We start from the raw sequence: 22,678 nt of genomic DNA on the forward strand, positions 1-22,678 counted from the left end.
TTACAGAATTGTGAAGATTTGCCCAGGGTTGAGGTCGACGTTGTTCAGCTGAGCAATAAACACAGCTGCCATGCACTGAAAAATAGCAGCTCCATCCATGTTTACAGTCGCCCCGATGGGAAGGATAAACCTGCTGATCCTCTTGTCGACTCCATTGTTCTCCTCAATACACTTGATCATCGATGGGAGAGTGGCTGAGCTAGAAACCGAGAACAGAAAAAATCAAACACAAAGCATCAGGGTGCACTGAATGGAAAGTCACTCTCTCATGGCTTTCGTATCTCTGACATGCTGCAGACGGGACCGTCAAGACATTTTATAGTCCCTCTCTTGTCATGACAGTAATGAGGGACCCCCCTTGTTCATCTTGAGCAGTGGTATTTAATAATCTGCTTCCATCCAGAAATAGCTGATCAGGATTCTAATCTCCCAGAGGCAAGAACTCATGACTTAACGCAGTATGCAGCCGAACGAGGGTGTGGAATGGCCAAGTCTCAAACCACAAAAATACACCAATAGATAGCAATATAAACAAAACAGATACAACAGCAATCCCTGTTAATGTTGTACTAGCACCTTCTCAAATGAACAGACAAATAATAAAATTTTAAAAACAATCACTGTTGGATTTATTTCTTGTGTTATAAATGACACTGTTTTATTCATAAACCCTCTCCTACTTCATGTATTCAGCTCCTGTGACAGACATCCATCTGCTTTTGAAGATGACCTGAAATGATTTTATATAGTTGTGATATTTCATCAGGTGTTTGCCCTTTGAGAAAAGTGTAAATGACATGTTTGGTAGCTTGGTTATGACGAATAAAAGCTGATCAGGCCAGATCTTTGAAATCAGAAATGTTAAAGTCCCTTTACACTACCCAATAAATCTGATTTGCTCCTGCAAAATTAGTCTAAAGCTTGTTCCAGATCCTTCTGAACTTGGAGAACTAAACTTGTCAGGACAAAATCCCTCGCTACTGACCCTCACTTTACTTAAAATTGAAAGAACAGCTGGCAGAATCTTTTTAAGGCAAACACTTTCACCTTTTCCCCACAAAATTTCCAACTCAGCATCATGCTACAGTCCCATTATTTTGAGGAATTGTTTTTTACAGCTCATTATGAGTATGTGCTGTGTGGCAGGCTGCTGACAGCAGTGAGACTCTACGCTCAGAAGTCTCTTTTTGCAATCTCAGGAACAACATTCACACCTAAAACTCAACACAGTTTGGTGTTGGGCTATAACCAGTTTACAGTGACAAATATAACCAGGCTATAATTCCAAAAGAAGCACAGAAACCCACCTGGAGCAAGTGGCAAACGCAGTGGTTAGTGGTGTGATAAGCCCTAAGAGGAAGCGATACGGATTTTGACGTGTGGATGCAAAATAAATAAGCGGCAGAATGATTCCTCCATGGATGAAGTGGCCCAGAATAGAGGCAAAGATGTATTTTCCCAGACTGGTCACCAGAAGCACAATATCTTCCATTTCCACAATCTTGCTCCCAACAAGGAACATAATGCCAACAGGTACATACCTGCATAAATAAATATCGTCTGTCATTAAGTACGAACAAAAATCCATAAAAACCATGCCATTTCCCATCCTGGAGATAAAATTCTCCTAACGAGTATGCTGCTGCTGCAGGGTACCACCTTATTCACCACACACTCAGGTTAAGCAAACTCGGAAGGCCTCTTTGAACAGTCTTGCTTGTTGGAAGGCAAGCAGTCAAACTGCAACAGCTCTGTTCCCCCAGACCCTCAGGGACACAGCCAGCAGAGTGCCGAAGGGAAGCCAAGTGGGAAGCAGAAACGCTGGCAGAAGATATCAGGACAAGACACTGGTGTGGAGTTTTAGTCCATCAGGGAGGCAAGCAAAGACCTAAAGCTGAAGTCACTGTGGGAAGGACAGCAGATGGCAGGAAAGAAAAAGGAGCAGTATCGTGTCACTAGAGCACAGAAAGGGGCGGAGGAGTCGGAGCCCACACATGCGGTGCCTACCAGCACAAGTACGGAGCTAGGTCATTAAAATGGCAGGCATACTGGGAGCCAACATACTCAGCGTAGCAAAGCAGCAGCTATGCCCATACCAGAGAGCTCAGCTAAAGGCACATGCCAGAGACAGCAATTAACTGCTATTTGCCTGCAAGAGACTAAGTTAAATGATCAGATTTCCAGAGCTTCCCTCAAGCCAGCAGCCGCGTACATTCGTATGCCTCCTATCTAGAAACATGCCACGTCTTAGGCTGCGAGCATTTGAGGTTTCCTTTGTCAGGAACACCTGGAGCTGCTCCAGGGGAAGGGCCACAGCCACACCTCCGGTCCCAGCGGCGCAGCTGGGAACAGCCCTGAAGAGGCAGAATTGCCCTTGCACCTACAGCACAACAGCTACTAAATGAACTGCAGGAATCACTTCAGGCCCAGGGTCCATTCCTCCAAAGCTCTGCTTGGGATGTCTGTGCCCGAGTGCCTCTGCTCATGCTGCCAATGCTCCATCCATTTCTCTTCTAAGATTAAGAAACACTAAAAGATCACCCAGCCCTCCAAACCCTGCCCCAAGCACACACGGGGTTACAAAAGATCTGCCGGTACACCTCAGGAACAGAGCACATTTTTCGCCCGCTCTCCCCTCCAACCCAAAGCCCATGTTCAGCAAAGCTGATCTGGGACGTGAGGACAACCTCCAGGGCTGGTTAGGGTTTGGAAAGGCAGGCAAGCCTTAAGGTCACCCAGATCGCTCCTTCCTAGCCTGCCTCTCCCTCAGCGGCTCTGCAGGTCCTCTGCTCTGTGCAGAGCACCTCCATGTCCCAGATCAATGCCAGCACCCTCTCTCTGTCCTCCCCTGGCCAAATCTCTAGGGGGGGGATGATGAACCTTCTCCACTCAGCCTCTGCCAATTCTGCAACATATTGCCTTTGAACGACGTTTCTGAGCACCCCGATGAGCCAGATCTCCGTGATCCCTGGTCCTGTGCAAGCGCTGCAAACATGGGCACTGGATTCTGAGCTGAGCATGGATCCCTCCCCTCGAAGAGGGAGGCTGGAAAGGAAGGAACTGAAAGTTGAGACCAAAGTGCTGCTAAACATGGGAGCAGCCGTTGAATGGGACCAGCTATGAGCTCAAGGTGCCTTTTCTCTTGGTAGTACGATTTCACCCATTCCAAAGTATCCTTTGGGAAGCACATGCAGCCTGACAGATTTTGAATAAATACCAGGACGACAAAAGAGCCTTAAGGAAGGAAAGAAAACAAGTAAGGGCTATGGTGCACTGCAGTGTTAAGAGTCAGTTGTGGTCCTGATAATCCTTTACTTTGTGGATTACACACCAACTGATTGGCTTGAAGTGTTAGCACCGTAATCAGCTGAATACAAGAACTGCCTCTTATCAGTATTCAGTGTCCAAGGAATTACACTCAAGAGTAAAAGACTTAAGCTGCTTTGAGACTGAATTTTTCAATCCCCTATAACGGCAACTAACAGAGAGATCTGCCTGTGTAAAATCAGGTGTTTTGTTAAAACCTTTCTACTTCTCAAAGGGAGGAAAACAGTAGGAATGAAAAATGCAGAAAAAGAAGGGAGGAAAAATACCTCCACTAAGGTAAGCTTATAGCTTTTCCAACAGCTTTGGAAAGAGAGTGATAAATGTCCCACTGTTAATTTGTGGGACTAGCTGTCCTCATGAGTATTTTTATTTTTGCATGTGACATATTAGTACTGTTGATTTCACAGCAGCAGTCTCGACCCATCCAGCTCCACAAGAACAGCCATGACACTGCTCTGAGGCCCAGGTTCATCCTACCTGACAGAAAACCCAGTCAGGAGGCTGGTCCTACCCCAGCTTAGGTGGGGTAGAACTGCTCTCTAGACATGCCTGCCTCCTCCAGTGCTGGTTTCTTGCCTAGTGAGGAAGTTCAGTGTGCTCCAGTTCCTAATACACAGACTTTTTTGGTGTCAAAAGCTTTGTGAAATCAGTCAGAGTCACATTCACCCCATAAACATGTGAAGGGTAGTAAAATAATGGATTTGGTCATTAATAGGCAGGAGATAAAATAATCAACCTTAGGAAATACCAACTGTCAGGGATGTGAAATGAAAAAGAAAAGAATCTCTAGAGAAGCAAACATGAACAAGAAGCAAGCAGCTGACTGATGACTCTGCTAGTAACATTAGTTCTTGCTTCACCCTAGAAAATGAAAGAGTTCTCAGAAGAGGAACAAAGATTTAAAGATCCACTGTATAACTCAGGCTCTGACAACGGTAATAATGACAAAACACTCAACAGGCAGCACTACTGTTTCTGTAGGATGGAGAGCATAGCCCTGGAGACTGCTCCTCCCTCTTACACAAAGGGATGCAGGTTCTCCATCGCCCTTTGGTACACGTGGACAGGTGGGGCTCTGCGTTCATGCACTCAACAGGGTTTCTCTCAAACCAACACCAGTGAGTGGGCTGTCTTCTGATCTTCTCAGGTATTTTCCAGGTCAGTACAGGAAACCTTTTGACCAACAGAAAAATGAAGGCATGAAGCTGCGAGTCTGATTTTAGTTACACACCGCATTTGCAAGCACTCCCCAAGCACAAACATCCCCGGCCTTCACACGGAGTACTCCTCACTTGCTCACATCTCCTTTATTCAGTCAAGGCCAGTGCCTTTAGGCACAGGATGGCAGCTAGACACAGCCTTATGCTGCTTTGAAATGAAAAGTCTTCTTTCCTCTAATTCATCAAAAAGAAGTCCCGGAGAGGATTTTTTAAGCAGCCCTCTGAAGTGTTCCAGACTGATACCTTAAGCTATGCATGACTGTCTAATTACAGGGCACAAGGAAGAAGAAAAGACCCCATCATGTGACGCCATGACATTCACTTTTGCTGCGATGAGGGATCTGACAGGAAAAAGCTGGAGAGGCGGATAAATGGTGAGATTCCTGAACTAAGCATAATATTGTACTACAGACGTATCTGCAGCCACACACTTACCACATAATCCAGGAAACCAAGACCATAGTTGCCTCATTGAATGAATTAAAGAAGCGAATCAAATCTTCCCCTTCCTGGCCAAGCTTCTTCAGAGCCACTCCTAAAACCAGAGCAAACAGCACCAGTCCCAGGATATTCATACCTTCAATTTCAGTACCCACAGGGACCTGCAGAGGCAAAAAAAGGCAGCTTGTTAGATGCAAGACCCACACAAAACCCAACAACAGGGTCACCTCATTTTGTTGGCTGCATGACTGATCTGAAATCAACAAGCAGAACTTGTTTTGGGAAGGAAGAACCTATTTTGTCCAAGGGAACCAAATGAGATCTGGACACAGTACAGATACAAACCTCCCTAGTGATGAGCTGGCGGGGATCCACTGGGGAAGGAACGGGCCTCCCACTACCTCCCTTCGTGCCCTTCAATACGATACAGGTGCCCTCAGTGACCTGAGCAGGACACCTCCCCAGTTTACTCAGGACAAGCACCACTGCAGAAGTGAAACAACATGGGCACCAACCACATGTCTGCAGTTAAAAGACAAACTTTCCTCCCTGTTTTCCCAAGAGGGAAGATGGGTGTGGGAGAGAGCGCAGGTATGAATGGCAGATACTGATGATACTGACTTGGTAGCTCTGCTTATTCCACCGAGCATCATCCACTGTTGCCGCTATGATATTCTACTGCCTAAACAAATTATACTTGCAAGAGGCTGGCGGCCGTCTGGCCCCAAACATGCTCTTATTTCCTGACACCTCTGATGGGAATCTGCTCTTCCAAAATGCCAGCTCCATCACCTTAGCACAATATTGATACCAAGGTGAAAACCACAAGAAAACAATCAATGTTATGAAGCAGAAAGGGGGGAGAGGGACAGAACAAGGTAGCAAACTGTGGAAATATACTCGTTCATCTGTCCACATCAGCCATGGGAGATACAGAGAGAACAGAAGAAATACCTGTTCTGCTTGTCAGAAATCATGTGGCTGCATGGTAAAAGGATAAACCCAGGACCCACCTATTGACAAAAACTAGTCTGCTCTGCTGGTCCTTCAGTCTGTTTCTCAAAGAGAGCTGGAGCTTGTTTGGCAAGGTGGTATCATACGAACTGAATGAACGTTCTTGTGGCTATGTAAAAAATATAATTGTTTTGACAAACTGGTTCTTTTTCCTCCCAACTTGGCAGTACAAGCTCAACATGTCAAATTGTTGTTTTATTTGGAAGAACTTCTAAAACAGATTAGGTTTGTGTACAAGTTTTGGCCTTCTGGCTAGTTTAAGTAGACACTAGCTCAATACTAGGAAAGAAAAATATATTCTGAACTCAAAGCTTGAAATGAACATTGACTGAAGAACTTGGGATGCTGGATCTGCTAAACCTGAGAAAACCAGCCTGCTTGAGAGGATATTTTTGCTGGAAGTATACTATTGAACTGGACTGTCTCTTAATGGCAGGTGGAAACAAAGTACTGCAGGGAAGGGGATAAAACAAATTACACGCAAAAGCATGAAGGCTAAACTGCTGTTAACAAAAGCATTTACAAGCAATGAAGGTTCTGTGTTTTTTCATTTGTTAGCTACAAAGTAATTAGATGTGGGACCTTCAATTTTTTAGGGTGGTTACTTGTTCAGGGCTAAGTTATCAGTATTTATTTGATTTCCAATTGAAAGAGCTGAAAACACGGACAGGATATTAAGAATGGGGCACAGCGTATCTCCAGAGACGCCTGAAGAAATGTGCTGTTTTCTCCACACACAGTAACACTTTTCTGTCTGGACAGTTTTGTCCATATTCTGTTTTGTGTGCCTGAAAGCCCTAAACTCTTCTGTGGTTAGAAAAGACAAAAAAATGACACCCTCCCATTAACTGCATAAACTGTGCACATGGCATGCACACATTTTTCCAGTTTTCACTTCTGTTGGCAAAACATAGCTCTAGGGTAGGAGATAAAATTTACCATAAGGCTGAAAAGAATCTTCAAATTTCAGTGACAATTTGCTGAATTTCAGCAACTTGTTTACTGGAATTTTATTTCAGTGACAATTTACCAGTAACAGTGTACAAACTGATGTATAAGTCTCAAATTTTATGACTTTTAAAATGATTTTATTATAGCAGGAACAGAGTCAATGCGAAGTAAAATAATGCTGCATGTCATTTCATCAAAACCAAAGCTTTCTCTGGGAAATATCAATTTAGGCAAAATGTGAACGTTTTTAGAACAGAAAAGAAACACTTGTTTCATTCACATGGAGTGAATGCAACACTTTTTCAGTTTGACACAACTTTTCACCTTGTTGTTTTTTGTTAGTTTTTTTCCAAGTCGTAGTTTTATAATATAACATCTTCTATTGGGTTCATTTTTGATACAAGGCTAATATGAAAAGTTCAGCTTGGAACAGAATTTTACCGTAATGGGCTAAAAATTTTTCCATAAAAAATATCTTGAAAACATTGAATGCTCTTTTGTTCTAGTTCTCATTCAGAAAAAATTATTATGAAACTTTGCTATGAAACAGGAATTCAGTGTTTCAAGCTGCTGAAAAGTACCCAGCATCCTGACCTGGATGTTACTAGGACAGAATCTCATTATACTACTTAATACCGATGTTTTGCAAAACATCTCCACCCTTTAAACTCCCTCTTCCAGAAATTTGCTTCTCAACTCATTAAATGCAGCGCTGTGAGCCTGAAGCCCAGAAACCTGCTACCGTCTGGGCTTCTCAGAGATCTAGGCTCAGGAATGAGACAGAAACGTACTGAATCTGCAAGAGGATTGCTCAGCTTCCCACCAGCCGTGCAGGTGGTGGGTCACAGAGCAGGACAGAGCTTGAGAGGCATGCAGGACAACCAGGGCCAGAACTCCTGGTGCTTAATTTGGAAGGTCACCTCCCTGACTAGAGAAGCCCAGGGCTCTTCTAGGTCATTCAAACCCCACAAGCATCAGCTCTACCTTCTTCAGAGCCATGGGTGCCAAAGGCTTGCCAAATTTTCTTCTTGGGAAGCTAGAAGAGAGCAGGAGAGAGTAGTGTCTCCAGTTAACTACAGCCAGGACCCAGGTGGCTTCTCACCTTTTATCTTAACCTTCACATAACATAAACTGGCCAATTCTCCTCCAACTACCCTGTACCTCTCCAGAATGACCACACATGGAGTTTAGCCTTCTCTTGCTCCTGGCATTGTGATCACTGCCGCTGCTGTTCTCCAGGTGCTCACACTTACTAGCCCTTCAAGCCTAGGTCTTGTGATCTGGGCACCCCTAAATTCTTGGTGACCGGAGGGAGGACTCTGTGCACAGCCACCAAAAACTTCTTAGCTGTTTCCCTCTATTCACTGTCATCCTGTTCCCCTCTTTCTCCCTCTTCAGCCAATTTCTTTACAACACAACATTTACCGTTGTCTCCCATCACCTCAGATGCAGGCAGAAGGTGCATCATTTGCACAGAGTAGTAACTTACTGCAGGAAGTTGCTCCCTGCAAATCAAGGAGGACAATCTGCAGCGTTCAGGGAACTTCACCTCCTTGCAGCACAAAATGGAAAGAGTCCAGCAGTAAATCCTCAGCAAAAGATCCTCTCAATCCCAGCCTCTAAAACTGGCAGATGCTGAACAGCCTTTTTGTACTCTTAACAGAAGAGTGCATCACCCCAAAGGAGCTGCCAAACCAAGCAGCATTGTAGACACCAAACAAAAACAGCTTTAATGAGAGCTTTGTTCCTGGATAAACTATGGGCCACGTTATCGTTTGCTGGAAATTATGTGTTCTGGTAGGAAGATTCATGGAGCTTTTCGGGGCCTTGAATCTCTCTGAAGATCCTATTGTTTTTTGCTCTTGAAACAAAATGCTTATAAAGGAAACAACTGCTGATGTTGAGCTGTGCCAGTAGTAGGTGGCTGAAAAAATGCAGCCGTGTGATGTGAGGAAGAAGAGCAATCACCAGTTTGTGTATTTTTACTGCTGTCACAAGAGGAACAGAGTCCCCCTGTGCTACAGATGGGGAACTGAGATACACCATGCCCCAGGAAGCCTTGCTGCCAAAGGGGGAGAGAGGATGCAGCATAAAAGCTAGGTAAACACAAGGGGAGCACGTGAAACAACAAAACCGACATGGCTACGCAGACATCTACGTGCTCCACTATTCGTATCATCAGCGAGAGATGACAGGGCCTATTAACCAGCGGGGGGCGGGGGGGAAATATAATCAATGGAAAATTTTGCTCTACACTGTTCATATGGAAAGAAGGAAAACATTTCTCCTCTTCAATCAAATATTCTGCTGATGAAAGAAAACTTTAGATAGGAATATCATCTCGTTTCCCTGGAACCCAAACCTATTGCTATGATATTTATGCTATGTGTTATCCAAAAATCATACTCCTCCTTTCCAAACTTAACCCTCATCTGTCCATAAATACTGTGGTCAGACCAGTACCGAAACCAAGTTAACAAAACTGAGATGACGTTTTCTTTCTCTTCAGTCCACTCTTCCCTAGACACAGTAGGGCGTCTTCTGGAATTAAAGAAGCTCAGCTCTGGTTTTGCTCCAACAACTGAAGAAAAGTTTTGGAAAAGTAATAGCGGAAATAACTTTTACATCATAACTGCTGGCAAAAACAGGCACCAGTGACAAATTTAGAATATTTTTTCTGATATTGCATCAAATAGGAGCCTGATAAGTGGGAAAAGGAAAGAAGAAAACTAAAAAAGAATCCCACATTTTAAATTGCCAAAAGATGCATTCTTACCTCTTGAGGAAGAGTGGTGGCTTTGAACAAGCATTAAGAAAAAAAAAAAAAAAAAAAATACTTGACAGCCAAGCCTATGTCCAATGGATATGGTTGGCCCTAGTCCGTGCTGGCCTGCCAAGAAGCCCCTATCAAACTTGACACTGAAGATGAATAATGAGAGTTTTACTCAACTTTTGCTTAAATACCCCTGCTTAAATGAAGAGTAACTCTATACCCTGTAAGCAAACACACATGTCTGAATGCACAGCTTTTCATATTGTACCTGGGTTTTAGCAGCACGAGGCTGCGCTGGCACGTATTGCCTAAGGATACAATGGCATGAGAAGAGAAAGTGCTCTTTTGGGGTGACATGGCCCTTCTGCTGTCATTGCTGTGCATCCGTGTCAGACAGCGTGAGTGCAGATCTGGGCAATGCAATCTTACAGGCACTGGCAGAGCCTGCGCAGACGGAGCTGCCTTCTTCCCCAGCGAAACTGCCCCCAGTGTCATAGCAGGCTTCTAGGCAAGGGCTTTTTCCCCTGCTCAGTTCTCGTGCCATCCAAGTCACCTGCCACCCTGCCTCCAGGGCTGGGGAAAGCTCTGCCTGTCAACCGAACGCAGGGTTTGGAGACACACTGTTCTGCACCACCTGCTCACGCACCATACACGACGAGAAGTTAATGGGGCCAGTGCTTCCTGCACCCAGGGATATGCTTCAGAGCCCCTCTGGATGAGCATAAGCTATTTTTTCCTCGATGGTTTTAGACTGCTGGGCAAGCCCTGGCTGAGCCCTTCTACGACAAGTACAAACATTACAAATCTTGCCCCAGGGGCATGCAAATCATATTAAAAAATACAGTAACACACCACCTGATACTACTCTCAGATAGTCAGAATGAGCCTGAGAAACAGAAAATAACCCCAAAAGTCATTTCCAGTCTCAGACCCCTCTCCCCAAAATGCCATGAAAGCACGGGATACTTCATTTGGAGTAAGGTGACATGCTGCAGGCTGGGACACCAGATTGTTTCATAGCATGCTGCCTGTAAGGCCACAGTAATTATTGCTGGACCTGCAAAACGTTGGCCCTGGCCAATAATAAAGATGTTTGATAGCCCTGTGCTGCTGGAGAGATGCCACTCAATGGGATATAGAGCTTCTCTGAAAGTCCTATGAGCTACATATGGAAGATAACATTCTATCTTAGCAACCCCTGCAAGTTTCCTTTTTGACACCACTGCAACAGCAGCCTATTTGTAATACACCGTCTCTAATTTTCACTCCTTCAGACCACTTGTTCCTGCTTCAAGCAAAATTTCAACAGCATGGCAACAAGAAAAAATTCTCAACTAACCGGGTTTTTTTGTTTGTTTTTTTAGAAAGAGCCTTGGGTAGTGGAAAAAGGCTCATTCTCTCCAAACCGTTAATGAAGAGTAAGGTTTAAGGGACTGCTTTCAGCCAGTCTGATTGCTAATTAATTCCAAGTCTACAGAAAGCTATCTGGAAACATTAGGCAGAGCAACTAATGAAAATTTAGATCAGGTGAGACCAGGTCTAAGAAAGCATAGCCTAAAAATAAGATCTCAAGGCTCAGATCAGTTGAATTCAACTCTCTTATCCATCACAGCATTCTTGTGTGGCTGTGATTAACTCATCTGGCTCATGTATGCCTCAGTCCCAGGCAAAGTACAGTACTTTTTTCTTTCTAATGACTGCTGGAAAGGATTAAAGACTGTGTAGTCAAATACTACAGTTGACAAGGGTTTGCATAAAAATATAAGAAGTAACCTTACCTTTTCCTCTGTGACATTTCCAGAGGTAGTATTTCTGAGCAGCATCTTATATTCTGTGGCATACTGCAGGTAAGAAAAAAAACCAAACAAACACACAACAAAACCCCACAATGTTTGCTGATCAGATCATCAATATGACTGTACCATCTAGCATTTCACAAGGAGGAGATTACGGGTAGGAAGATCTTTTCTGGAGGCCAACTAGCCTGTCCTGTGCAAGAAAAGGGAGTGACAGCATATGCAGCCCCTTCCCCATGTGGCAATGGAGAACTGCTGTGTCCCCCCCGAGTTCCCAGGTTTGGGAAGCAGCCAAGGAATTCCCCTTTCCTGCACCCTGCTGTTCCTCACACACCATGCTGTCACACTGGCTCCTGCAAAAGGCAAGTGGCACTTGTGCTATTTCACTGTTAGAAATGGCGAGGCAGGCATTTAAATTGTCAGTAAAACACCGAAAATCTAGGGCAACAATTTACTTTGCTGAATGAGCTAGACACCTTGCAAAAGCAAGGCACCTCTTTCGGCTTGTTTTCTTCAGGTATAAAATAAGGGAAAGAAAAGCTTATGTACTTGCCAATTACCCGTGATAACAGCAGCACAGAGGAAAGGATGTCTTCTTTATCTCATCCTTGAACACACAGAACCCTGACACCTGAGGTATCACAGAGTATCTTTTTCTTAATGGTATTCTTGTACTGCTCTTATTTTTATTTATGGTACATCGACTTGTACTGTATCATATATACATTCAAAATGGAACTTAATTTAAGAGTTTGACCTTGGTTTTGATACAAAAGCAAACCCACAGAATAGCATGAAGGCAAAAACTATTATTCTGCTCCTGTATCATAAAGAATGACTCTGCCCCACAGCAATATTCTCAACAGCGTTTATCCCAGCACCTAAAATTAGCAATAAGAACTAAATCAAAATCTTCTCGGTGCCCCACAGTTCCTGTCCATCAGTTTAAGCCACACTATATTCTGGTGCCAGTTTTCATCCCACCACACTCAGTCCTCTGTTGGAAGAGAAGCCAAGCAGAGCACTTAATCCAGTGAGGGATACCATAGAAGATAATGAAAGCATCAGGTAATGCTTACACACATGGGAGCCTGAAAATCTTTAGCCTTGTCTGTTCTAAGCCAAGCTCCAAATTATGTACCCTAAGGTTGCCCAGCTAGCTCCCACAACGTGACAAGCAGCCTGGCACAAAGCAGAGCTGCCACTGCTGTCCAACACGGCACCCAAAGTATAAAAGTTCAAGGAACGTTTTTGGTGAAGGCACAAAACATAGGCTACAACTATGCTTTTGTTTGAGGAGTATTTTTCAAAATCAAACCATTTGCCATGGAAGTTGTATGTCTGATTACACCAGAGTGCTTTTAAAACTCCTACTTACTGTAAATAAATTAACTTCTGGTATTTTCTACATCATCTTTCTAGTCCTTTTCTCAAAAAAAGAAAGCAGTCACTTGGTGTGCTGTCAGCTCATGTCCAAAGTGCACACATATCTTACCGTTCGGAAAGCTGCAGCAACAAGATTTGAAGGAAACAGGTTTCTGTAAAATACAAAGAAGAAAATGAAGTATTTCTTGTAGATCTTCTGAAACAAACACACCAAGGTGTTTTACTCTCAGAAACAGAATTCTATTTGCAAAGGCAAGCACATTGGCATCAGTGAGGTACACACTACAGAAGATACTCTGGCAGCACGGAGCAGATGTCTTGCTATCCCTCCAGAGGCATGAATGCCACCTTCTTTTGCTCACATAAAAAAAGGTCCCTGCTTGTCTGCCACACCAAACCAGTTGGGTAGGGACAGGGACACCAGAGGCAACCAGACATGATGCCAGTTACACACACCCATCAGGCAGTGGCTACAGAAACTGGCTTAGCCACACCAGCTGCAGCAACAGCTTATGGTCTCCAGGGTCAGGCAGATTTTTAACATTACTCATGTGATTACACTTTGCTCGCTGCATCAACATGAAGGACAATCCAATCAGCAAAATCCACTTAAGAGAATGGCTTAACCCTTCAACACAACAAGGGCAGCTCCGTGAACACTGAGGTAAAGCAGAACAATGTCACAGGCCAGATGCAAGGGCTTAGGTGCTTAAACAGCACAGATGAAAGTAGGGGCAACTCATACAGAAAGTGGCAACATCTGAATTTGGCAATGCCTTCATACAGAAACACAAAGGGTTTGTACAGAGGATAGCATGCACAGCGATGTACACTTCTACTGCACATCCAGTGTATATGTGCACCTACAAAGCGACATGGACAGGAAGAACCATTAACTGGCCCATGGGAGAAGAAGCTGCTCCTTGTTGCATTTTATAGTTGATTAATGCTACACTTCCTTTCTCCCTTACAGTGGGCAAAGAGCACGTGTCCCCCTAGCCAAATGGCAGCTTTTTTTGCTGTGTCAGAAAGCAAAATAGGAATAATAGCTGACCTCTGGGGCCACGGCAGGAGCCTAGCTAGCAACAGCACGAAGGTCAGGGTTATGAACAAAAAATACCACCAGCCAATGCATCAAGGAGGCACGAGAACTCTTACGGTAAGGAAACAGAAGACCTTACCAGAGCCAGTTAACTGTGGCAAAAAGCATTTAGTAGCTGCTCTCGTCCTTTGCTCTTCGCACTGATCTGAGGGGGCTGCAGCTACCTCCGGGCTGTGCCCTGCTAACCTCCCCGCAGCTTTTGCCATAGTTACAACCAGCAAACACGACTGGTTTTTTTCCATTGCAAAGCTCTGCTACTCTGCCAGGCGGTGAGGGCTCTCCCACAGCCTTGATAGCAACATAAAGTAGACGGACCTTCATCAAGCAACTGGCTGCTGTGAACTACTGCAGCCTCTCTGATGCGTTACAAGTGTACTAGGAGGCAGCTGCAAGTGCCAAATTGCTCTAAGAATAATTTGGCTTCTGGAGGCTATGGTCCACTGACCACAAAAGAAACAGCTACTTTTTCTCCTTAAAATTAGTCAATACAGCTGTCTGCTTGAATGTAGGAGGGCAAGCTCTAACTCTGCAAAGATGCTTAAGAATTGGTCAAATAAGATCAATGGAACAGCAAACATGAATCAATTCTCGCATAGCTGGAACAGTGGTGGATAAAAGCCTCACGTAAAAGTAAAAGCTATCTTGCTTTTATCAGGAGTAAAACATCACACATACAAATGGGCCAGCTCAGGGCACAGCTTTAACAAAAAAAAAAAAAAAAAAGAAAACATGCTGTTGGGAAAATAAGGGTATTTCTTTTCAACTTTTCATAGCAGGATGATTACATTTTCAAAAAAAAAAAATTGGCTGAATTTTGAAGAAGCAAAGAGATGAAAAAAGACTGAAAACCAAGCAGAAACCGAGTAACTTTTTTTTGGTTATAATCAGCTTTTCCATCCTGACAAAACAAAGCCAAAGGAAGTAATTCTAAAGCCTAAGCATTATGGTTCTCCCATGTTTAAATGTGGCTGAGAAACCAAACCTCCATAATTTACACAGTATGTCAGCCACGGGCCTCAGTAATTAAACACTAACTTAACGCAAAGCATATACTTAAAGCACATACTTGAGTGACCCCAGCAGCCCCACTACAGCAAGGCAAGGGGCAGGTTCTTGCTTCGAGTGTGAACAGCACTAAAGCTATTCAAATACAAGCATATAGCGGGCACTCTTCTTTCTCCCTGGAGCACCAGTCACAGGACTTGCGAAGGACAGGGAAGAGCATTTTTGACAATCCACCAAGTAAAAAAATTTGGACCTTAATTCAGCAGCTTAGAAGGAGCTGTGCGTTTTGTTCAGTCCAACCAAGTACACCTGGCTGCAAAGTCCCAGCAACACGTAAAATAATGTTTTGTTCCTCTGTTTCAAATCCTGAAGTTGAAAACGTGTTGGGTCATAAAAAGCAATCAACAAATAAACGGCTTCTCTTGAAGGCATGAGTTCTGCACATACTACACTGCTTTCTCACCTAAGATCAGTCAGCATATGAATTAAATTAAACTTCAATTATGGGCAGGCCAGACCGCAGGTTTTTACCTTAAGATGGATTTGTGCAAGAACACCACAGCAGCAACTGAAAAAAAACAACTGGTCAGGATGCTGCATGCTCCAGGGAGAGCCAAAAGCTGGCTGGTGATGTGCCTGGGCTCATCATGTGCTCGTGCCTGTAGGCTCTGCTCACCGCGCGGCGAGGCAAAGTTCACCCACCACAGAAACCCAAATCCAGCTCTGTCCCTGGAGCTGGTATTCACCGTGTCCCCAAGCCCAAGCAGAGGAGTCGCACGGGGAAGTGCAAACATCCCTCCGGTCCGAGTGAACCGGCAAACAGGAAAGCTGATGAGCTGGGTAATTGGGCATGCAAATTAAACATGGGTGTCTGCCAGCTGGTTTTTCCATGCAGACCAAATGTTGAGAAGGGTTTTTTTGCTTTAAAAGCCTGTACCAGATGTGAATGTGGAATTTAAGGAAATCAACATGGTTGTATCACTGGATTGTGGACTGTTGCTGCTGTTTCTAATGGCCCCGTCCCTGCTGCTGCCATGCCCTGCGCCAGAGAACACCGCTGCCTTTTTGAAGATGCGGGCTACTGCAAGAACACACTGCTGAGAAAACCCTGTGACTGTGCAATAAGGAGCCCCGCACAGCTGTCTGGGATCAGGCAGCCTTGGTCCTATGACACAGAAAGACAAAACTTGCTATATGTGGCAAGAATGAGACGAACCAGCAATGCGTGACATTCTGGCAGGGGGACAGACATGCTGCATGTGCCCCAGGTGCTCCACAGCTGCTGGGCCCTTGCTCCACAGAGCAGGATGGATTTCCCACGCACAGACCCAACCACCTTTGCGGCATAAAGGCAAAGCAGGTGGCACAGAGAGCCTTTACACCCCTCGCCAAGCACCAGGCAGGAAAGTCTCTCTCTGCCTGTTGCAAGTTGTGCAGACAGCTGTCCCCTGCTCCCCCTCAACAAAGAAAATAAAATCAGAAATCCATCAGACGTGTGTCCTGGGGCTGAAGTGGCAGCTGGGCTGAAGTGGCAGCTGGGCTGAACCACAAAACGCCTGTGTACCTGCGCAACACACAGTGTGAGAAAGCACCCGTCTCAGACCCTCTTAAAATAGGAACCAGAAAGCAGCAGCACCAGGGGCGGGAGTTTCAGGGTCTGAATGCCTTCTGCTCGAATACTGTGCTCATCAAACCATCTCCCCATGCACAGCTGGATAAACCCAGCTTTTTCCTTTTCTCCAGTGAAAAGCTGCTCCTACCAGTCAAAAAGGGACCATTACTTGCCTAACCAAATGCAACAGGAAGGTCTCACTGTATTTTTGCCTTTCTTAAACTAAGAAATCTTAGTTTAGCTGCAGCATCCACTGCTGGGAATCCCAGATGACTAAGGAAACCTGGAGCTGTAAAGGTAGGAAAAAGGGGCTGTAGCTCCCACCCTTCTCAATTTTGATATTACAGTCAAATTCCTCTCCTTTACCCTGTATCTTTCCACCAGCAGAGTAAGGATGGGACAGGAAATCCTTCATTGCATGTGTAAGGGATTATTATTAATAACTGTTTCTAAATGATTCTTTTGCTAGAGCTCCGCAAACAACTCTGCTCTGGCAGCAAAAGTGCAGCAAAATGAAACCCTAAAATACTACGCATTCCTCTTTCCTTGCTTCTTACAAAAAGGTTCCACTTCTAAGGCCAAAAACCTTGCTGTTGGAAAACATATTTTTCTGAGGAAGCCTAGGGAAAAAAAAAAAAATCAACCCACTGTGTTGCGTTATCTCCTGGCTTTTTTTCAGTGAAGTGTTTTCACTGGTAGGAGTCCACTGACAGCAACTTTATTGCCATCTGTGGCAACCTGCAAGAGCCCGGTTTGGATTGCTCCCATGCCTTTACTTTTCTTTCTGTCCCAAGATTTTCATTCAATATCACACAAATTTTCTCATCTGCTTTTTGATATGTATGCGGATGCACAATACATGCCCTGGACATACACGTATTGCCGAGTACTGCATTCGCTTTAACAGAGAAATTTGAAAGTGTGTTCACTTAGATCAGACATTTGATACTTTTTTTGCCTTAATGGTCCAGTCTGCATCTTTGTTGCTCAGAAAATAAAACATAACTGGGGGGAGTCAATAGTAAAAGGCAATGAATATAAAGAATAAAAGAAAGGAGCAGAAATGTTCCGAGGTTTTCTAAAAAAGACCCCACCAGATAGTGCAGGCACATCAGTGAAAACATTGAGTTCTTCCTACAAAAATCAGTCAGCAATCCCTATACTTCCAGAGAGGATCCAGGATCAAAAAAATGACACAAGCGAAGGTGGACATTGACTACTTCCCTTATCCTGATGGCACCCCAGAATTAAGAGCTAGCCATCCTAGCTACCCAGCTAGCCAGTGGTTAGCCTACCTCTGGGACCCACTGTTGGTGTACTGCAGCGGCTCTCCAGCCACTTCGTATTCTATTTATCACTACAAAGGTGGCACCTCCTCCTCCTCTCCTAACAGTCAAGTTTTGCTCTCTTTCCACATTGGGATTTGAGAGTTTCTCCCTGCGCTCAGGCTCGTGCCTGCCTTCCCTCCAGCTCCAGAGGCGCTCGGAGCCAGCGCAGGGGCTGGCTGAGGGCACCGCGGGTACTCCCTTTGGCAGTGGGACAGAAAGGACACTGAGGAGCAATTAAATTTAAATTGCTTTTGCAGACTTGCCTGGCAGCCCGAGAAACCCTGACATTACTGCTCGGGGCAGACACCTGGACCTCTGTGTACCCTTCCTACAAAAAGCAGTTGATGCTACTGTCTTCTTCCCTCCCCGGACTGTTAGGGCTGGATTTAAACCAGAATCCCCTTCCCAAAGCCAATTCCACAGTTTCAAAACATGTTCTCATCCCAAAATTGGGCAAAGAAAGCCTGTTCTAGACCTTTTTTCCACTAAAAATAATAATATAAAATACTTTGTTGAAATGTTCCTTTTTGATGAGTGAGATTTTCTACTTAAGTCTTTTGTATAAAACTATGGCAAAACATTGACCTCACTGAAATGAAATGCCAGGATCACCCACTGTTGGAAATTTTGACAGGATCAATAGGTTCCTGTGAAACTGTTTATTTTGTTGAATTGGCAAATACAAATCAGAGCTAAAACAAAACTCTGACCTTATCAAAACATGCAGGCTTGTCAACTGCCCATCGAAAGTGTTAACAAATCAATAGATTCTTGCAAAACACTTGATCCTGCCATTTCAGCCACTTTCCAACAAGCCACAGGTGGGCTGGTAGCTGGTGGCTGGAGTCACCACCTCTCTCCTCACCCGTTTCTCCCTGGTTAGATGCCCAGCACAATCAGAGCCATGCTGGCTCTCTGCAATATCACTCACTCAGGTGGGTTCTGAGCCCCAGAGCCCACCATATCACAGCTGGCCTCCTTCTCCACCTCCTACCCACTTCACAGCCAAGCTGACAAGTGTTTTTTATTCCCTGTTGCTCTGCCTTCTCCACCACACAAATGAGTAAGGGATGAAACCAGAAACTCTAAAATTTCCCTTCACCCTCCTCATCTTCTGCTGGCACTCAGAGCTCACCTGCTTGGTACAACAGAGCTGCTGTCCATGCCAGATGCTCTGGAGATGTTCACAAGGTCCACCTTCAGCTAAGGCTGTGTGGAGTAAGAGTGAACCAGAGCCTGGCTTAACATAAAGAGCCTGAACTGGCTGCTGTGGAGAAGCCTGTCTTTCTTCCTTGACACAGGACAGAGTTAAGGAAAGCCAAGGTCCCCCACTTGGCTTCAGAGCACATCCCACTTTTTTTTTTTTTTTTTAAGCCATCAGCCTTGTGGAAGAACCTCCGAACTCTTGCTGGATCCCTCCCATGATCGCTGAGCTGCAGCCTCTTCCTACCTTTGGCCATGCTCCTCTTTTAGGGAGCTCCAAAGAGCTGCCCACATGACAGACCTGAGATGAGATGAGCCATCAGTACCGCTGCTGTGGGGCACAAAGGCACCTCCAGGACAGCTCTGCTGTCCCCACCCCACATCCTGGGGCAGAGGATGGCTGCCTAAGCCCTGGCCAGGCAGCTCCAGGCTTGCCTCCTGCACTTGCCAGAAAGGAAACCAGGAGGGTGCTCTGGCACCTCCAGGCAGACAGATTAGACCCAGGAGGTTACGGTCAATGGACAAAACAAAACAGAGACAGCCTTACGGTTCACCGGTGAGTCATCATTCATTTGGTACTAAGGCCCAAGACAAATCTCTTTTCTAGAGGTTGTGTCTGCATGCATAGGTACAAGCTTTAGACTTGGAAGCATAAAAGCATGACCAAGAAATTAAGTTGGCCTGCAGACATTGCTGAGACAATGGAAAACAACATCTCTGGTCATTAACTAACACACTTCCCAAAAGCAGAAGGGATCTGCATCCCAGGAAAGGCACCCTGTGTCATCCCTGCAGAAGCCGGGACATATACCGACTCGCAGCTGTGATTTCCTTTTTGCCTGTTTCTTCCTTGGGCCATTTCACATCTGCTGTCATTTCTGTAGGGGGACTCAGCTTGCCCATTTGCACCTCATTTTCACCTTTTATCTGAAAAAGAGTAGTGAAGCCTTGAAGGAAACAGCCAGTCTTGTGGCACAGTTTCATGACCTAAAGTGAGAAAAGGAAAAGCGAAGAGGAGGATGCCGTGGGACCCACCCACGCCAAAGGCAACAGAGCCTCCAGGCTCTACAGACTCAAGACCTTGTTAACTGAAGGTGGGGTTACTCTGGTACCTTCCACCACAACAGTGACCACGATCAATGCTCAGACCAGAACACCCACATTTTCAAGAATGGGTTAAAAAAAAAAAAAAAAAAGAGTATCAAAAATTAAAAGGCAGAGGGAGAGAGATGATATTTCCAGAAAAATCACATAACCCACTCCATACCACTGTCAGGGATTTGTGCTATGAATTTTTAGTAACAGCCATGTCCAAACGCATCCTTTCTGGACTGGATTTCACTGTCACTGCTGTAACAACTGGACTGCCCAACAATGTGGCTGCAAGAGCCCTTCCCTGGGGCTCCAAGAAAAAGCTGAATTCAGAGCCCACTGTACATGCACTGTGGGAAAGCCCCTGGCTCCTCATTTCCCAGAAGGAAACCTCTCTGCAACCTGTATGCTTTACCCAAGTCTCATCATTACGAGTGTTAGAGTTAAGGACTCGATTCCACCAGTTACAACCCCTTTGAAGATAAACCCTCCAACTGCATTTACAGACCAGAGCAAGAAGCGTTTTTCTGCTCCCAGCTTCACAGACGCTGTCCACAGCCTGAAGCTCAAGCTGTTTCTCAGCTACATCCTACTCCACGCTGCGTGGCAGCACAGGAATGAAACACCAGCTACAGCAGCCACACCAGGATGCAGCCAGGGCAGCCACGCTACAGGCATCTTCCCAGCTCCCCCAGTTGTGCTGATTCCTTTTTTTTTTTTTCTTTTTGGTAATTTTCCTTCACTTGCCTACACTTCCATTCAACTCCAACCTGCACAGCCAGCCAACTACTCCCACTGTCCTGTTATTACTTTTTAATGTGTTCTGTTAGGAATTGCCAGTCCTTAAGAGAGGTCCTTAATCGTCAGCAGTTAAGAGAGGTGAGGCTGAGAACACACAGTGTGTAGCTGCCAATGGGACAAACCAGAACTTACTTTCTGTCCAAAAAGGAACATACTTCTCTCTGGGGAAGAAAAGGATATTAACATGGATTTGCAAATACAGCTGGGGGGGCATTGGTTGTTTGGGTTTACTTTAGAAACTTTTAATCATTGTTGCCATATCTGTTTACCCAGACAGTGAAAAAGTCTCTCAGCTGAAAAATTGAACCCACAAGTGCAAAGCAAACAATCTAAATAAAAATCCCACACTCAGCTTTGCAATTACCAAGGTATCAACTAAGTACAACTCTCCCGACACTTTGATGGTACACAGGTCACCTCCCTTACTCTTCTGTTTGCACCTTGATAACAACACCTACCACCTCCAAAGCTGTTCATCTTCCAACGTCTCAGCAAACCTCCACGCTCCCTATTGATGTGCTATCACTTCCCATCACTCCCTCAGCTACACTTGCCAGGAAAGACCCAGCTGCCACTGCTCAGTTTTCCTTTATTCCACCACTTTTCTCAGGTACCTACAATACACTTTTCCACATCTGCCCAACATTACTCAGGTGCGAAAAAACTGGCAGAGCCAGACCTGGGGTAACAAAACAGATCAGCTGTTCACATCTGGGGTTCTGCACCAAGACTCATCAAAGCACGAGAGATTGCAAGTCCAATACTCAAAAAGCTAGCTGTATGTCTGCCTCATTTGTGTAAGTGTTCCTCTCTTATTTAAAGAGCTGGACAGATCTCAACAAGACATGACCTTTGAAGGGAAAAAAAAAAAGGTAAAGTCTGCAACTTTGCAAGGAGGAACAAAACAAAAAGACTATGGTCTGGTTAGAAGCAGAAGCCTTGCTTCCAGGAGGTTTTGAGTAACATGTCTTGTCTTTGCAAGGTGCAGAGATGGGAAACTCACGAACATGCAGGGTGTCCTGACACCAGGCTGTTTAGGGTATGTCCCCGATGGAAATACAGGGTTGCATTTCCATATCCATACCTACGCAAGGGCACTGCATGAGGCAGGTTGGCATCTGTACCAGGAGACTGAGTAAAGCATGGGGGGAACAAAAGAAAAAGGTACGTGTGAGTGATGGGTAGAGCTGCCCTGCCATGCCTGTGGGAGATGGGCACCAACAGGCAGCGGGGCAGGGGAAGGTGCCCGGCAGGGCCATGGCTGCCCTGCAGCGAGCACCCAGGGGCCACTCTCCTTCAGACGGGACCAAAAACGGGCCCAGGCACCGAGAGATCCCAGCCAGCCTCGCCTCATCCTCACAGCCACCCAGCCAAAATTAAAAATAAAGGGGGGGAGAAGTAGAGCATCATGCAGCCCTACACCCCACTGGGTTGCAACTACCTGGGCAGCAAGTGGTGGCTCTGGAGAAGCCAGCATGAGAGGGAGCTGGGGGAGAGGAGGAAGAGGGAGCTGGATAAAAAGGAGCAAGAGAGGGGGACGAGAGGGAGCAGGAGAGGAGAATGAGAAGGAGCTGGGTAAGAAGAAGGAGGAAAGGGACGAGGAGGGGGTGGGGGTTCCCCGGCTGCC

At 45.3% G+C, this 22,678-nt stretch overlaps 1 protein-coding gene across 6 annotated transcripts in view; it reads right to left on the reverse strand.

Annotated features, from left to right (window-relative positions):
* SLC1A4 (solute carrier family 1 member 4) overlaps window positions 1-22,678 on the reverse strand; it is a 37,209-nt gene that overhangs the window by 13,847 nt on the left and 684 nt on the right. For all 6 annotated transcript variants that reach the window (XR_008822629.1, XR_008822627.1, XR_008822628.1 and 3 more), the window contains exons 2-6: window positions 13,018-13,060; window positions 11,505-11,567; window positions 4,983-5,149; window positions 1,308-1,541; window positions 5-199 (exon numbers count right to left, since the gene is read on the reverse strand). Coding sequence is in view for 3 of the 6 variants with exons in the window: in XM_056344071.1 (XP_056200046.1) it covers window positions 5-199; window positions 1,308-1,541; window positions 4,983-5,149; window positions 11,505-11,567; window positions 13,018-13,060 (702 nt within the window). In the remaining 3 variants the exon portion in view is untranslated. The remainder of the gene's footprint in view (window positions 1-4; window positions 200-1,307; window positions 1,542-4,982; window positions 5,150-11,504; window positions 11,568-13,017; window positions 13,061-22,678) is intronic.

Source organism: Falco biarmicus, chromosome 6 (genome assembly GCF_023638135.1).
Source record: "Falco biarmicus isolate bFalBia1 chromosome 6, bFalBia1.pri, whole genome shotgun sequence".
NCBI classification, from domain to species: domain Eukaryota; kingdom Metazoa; phylum Chordata; class Aves; order Falconiformes; family Falconidae; genus Falco; species Falco biarmicus.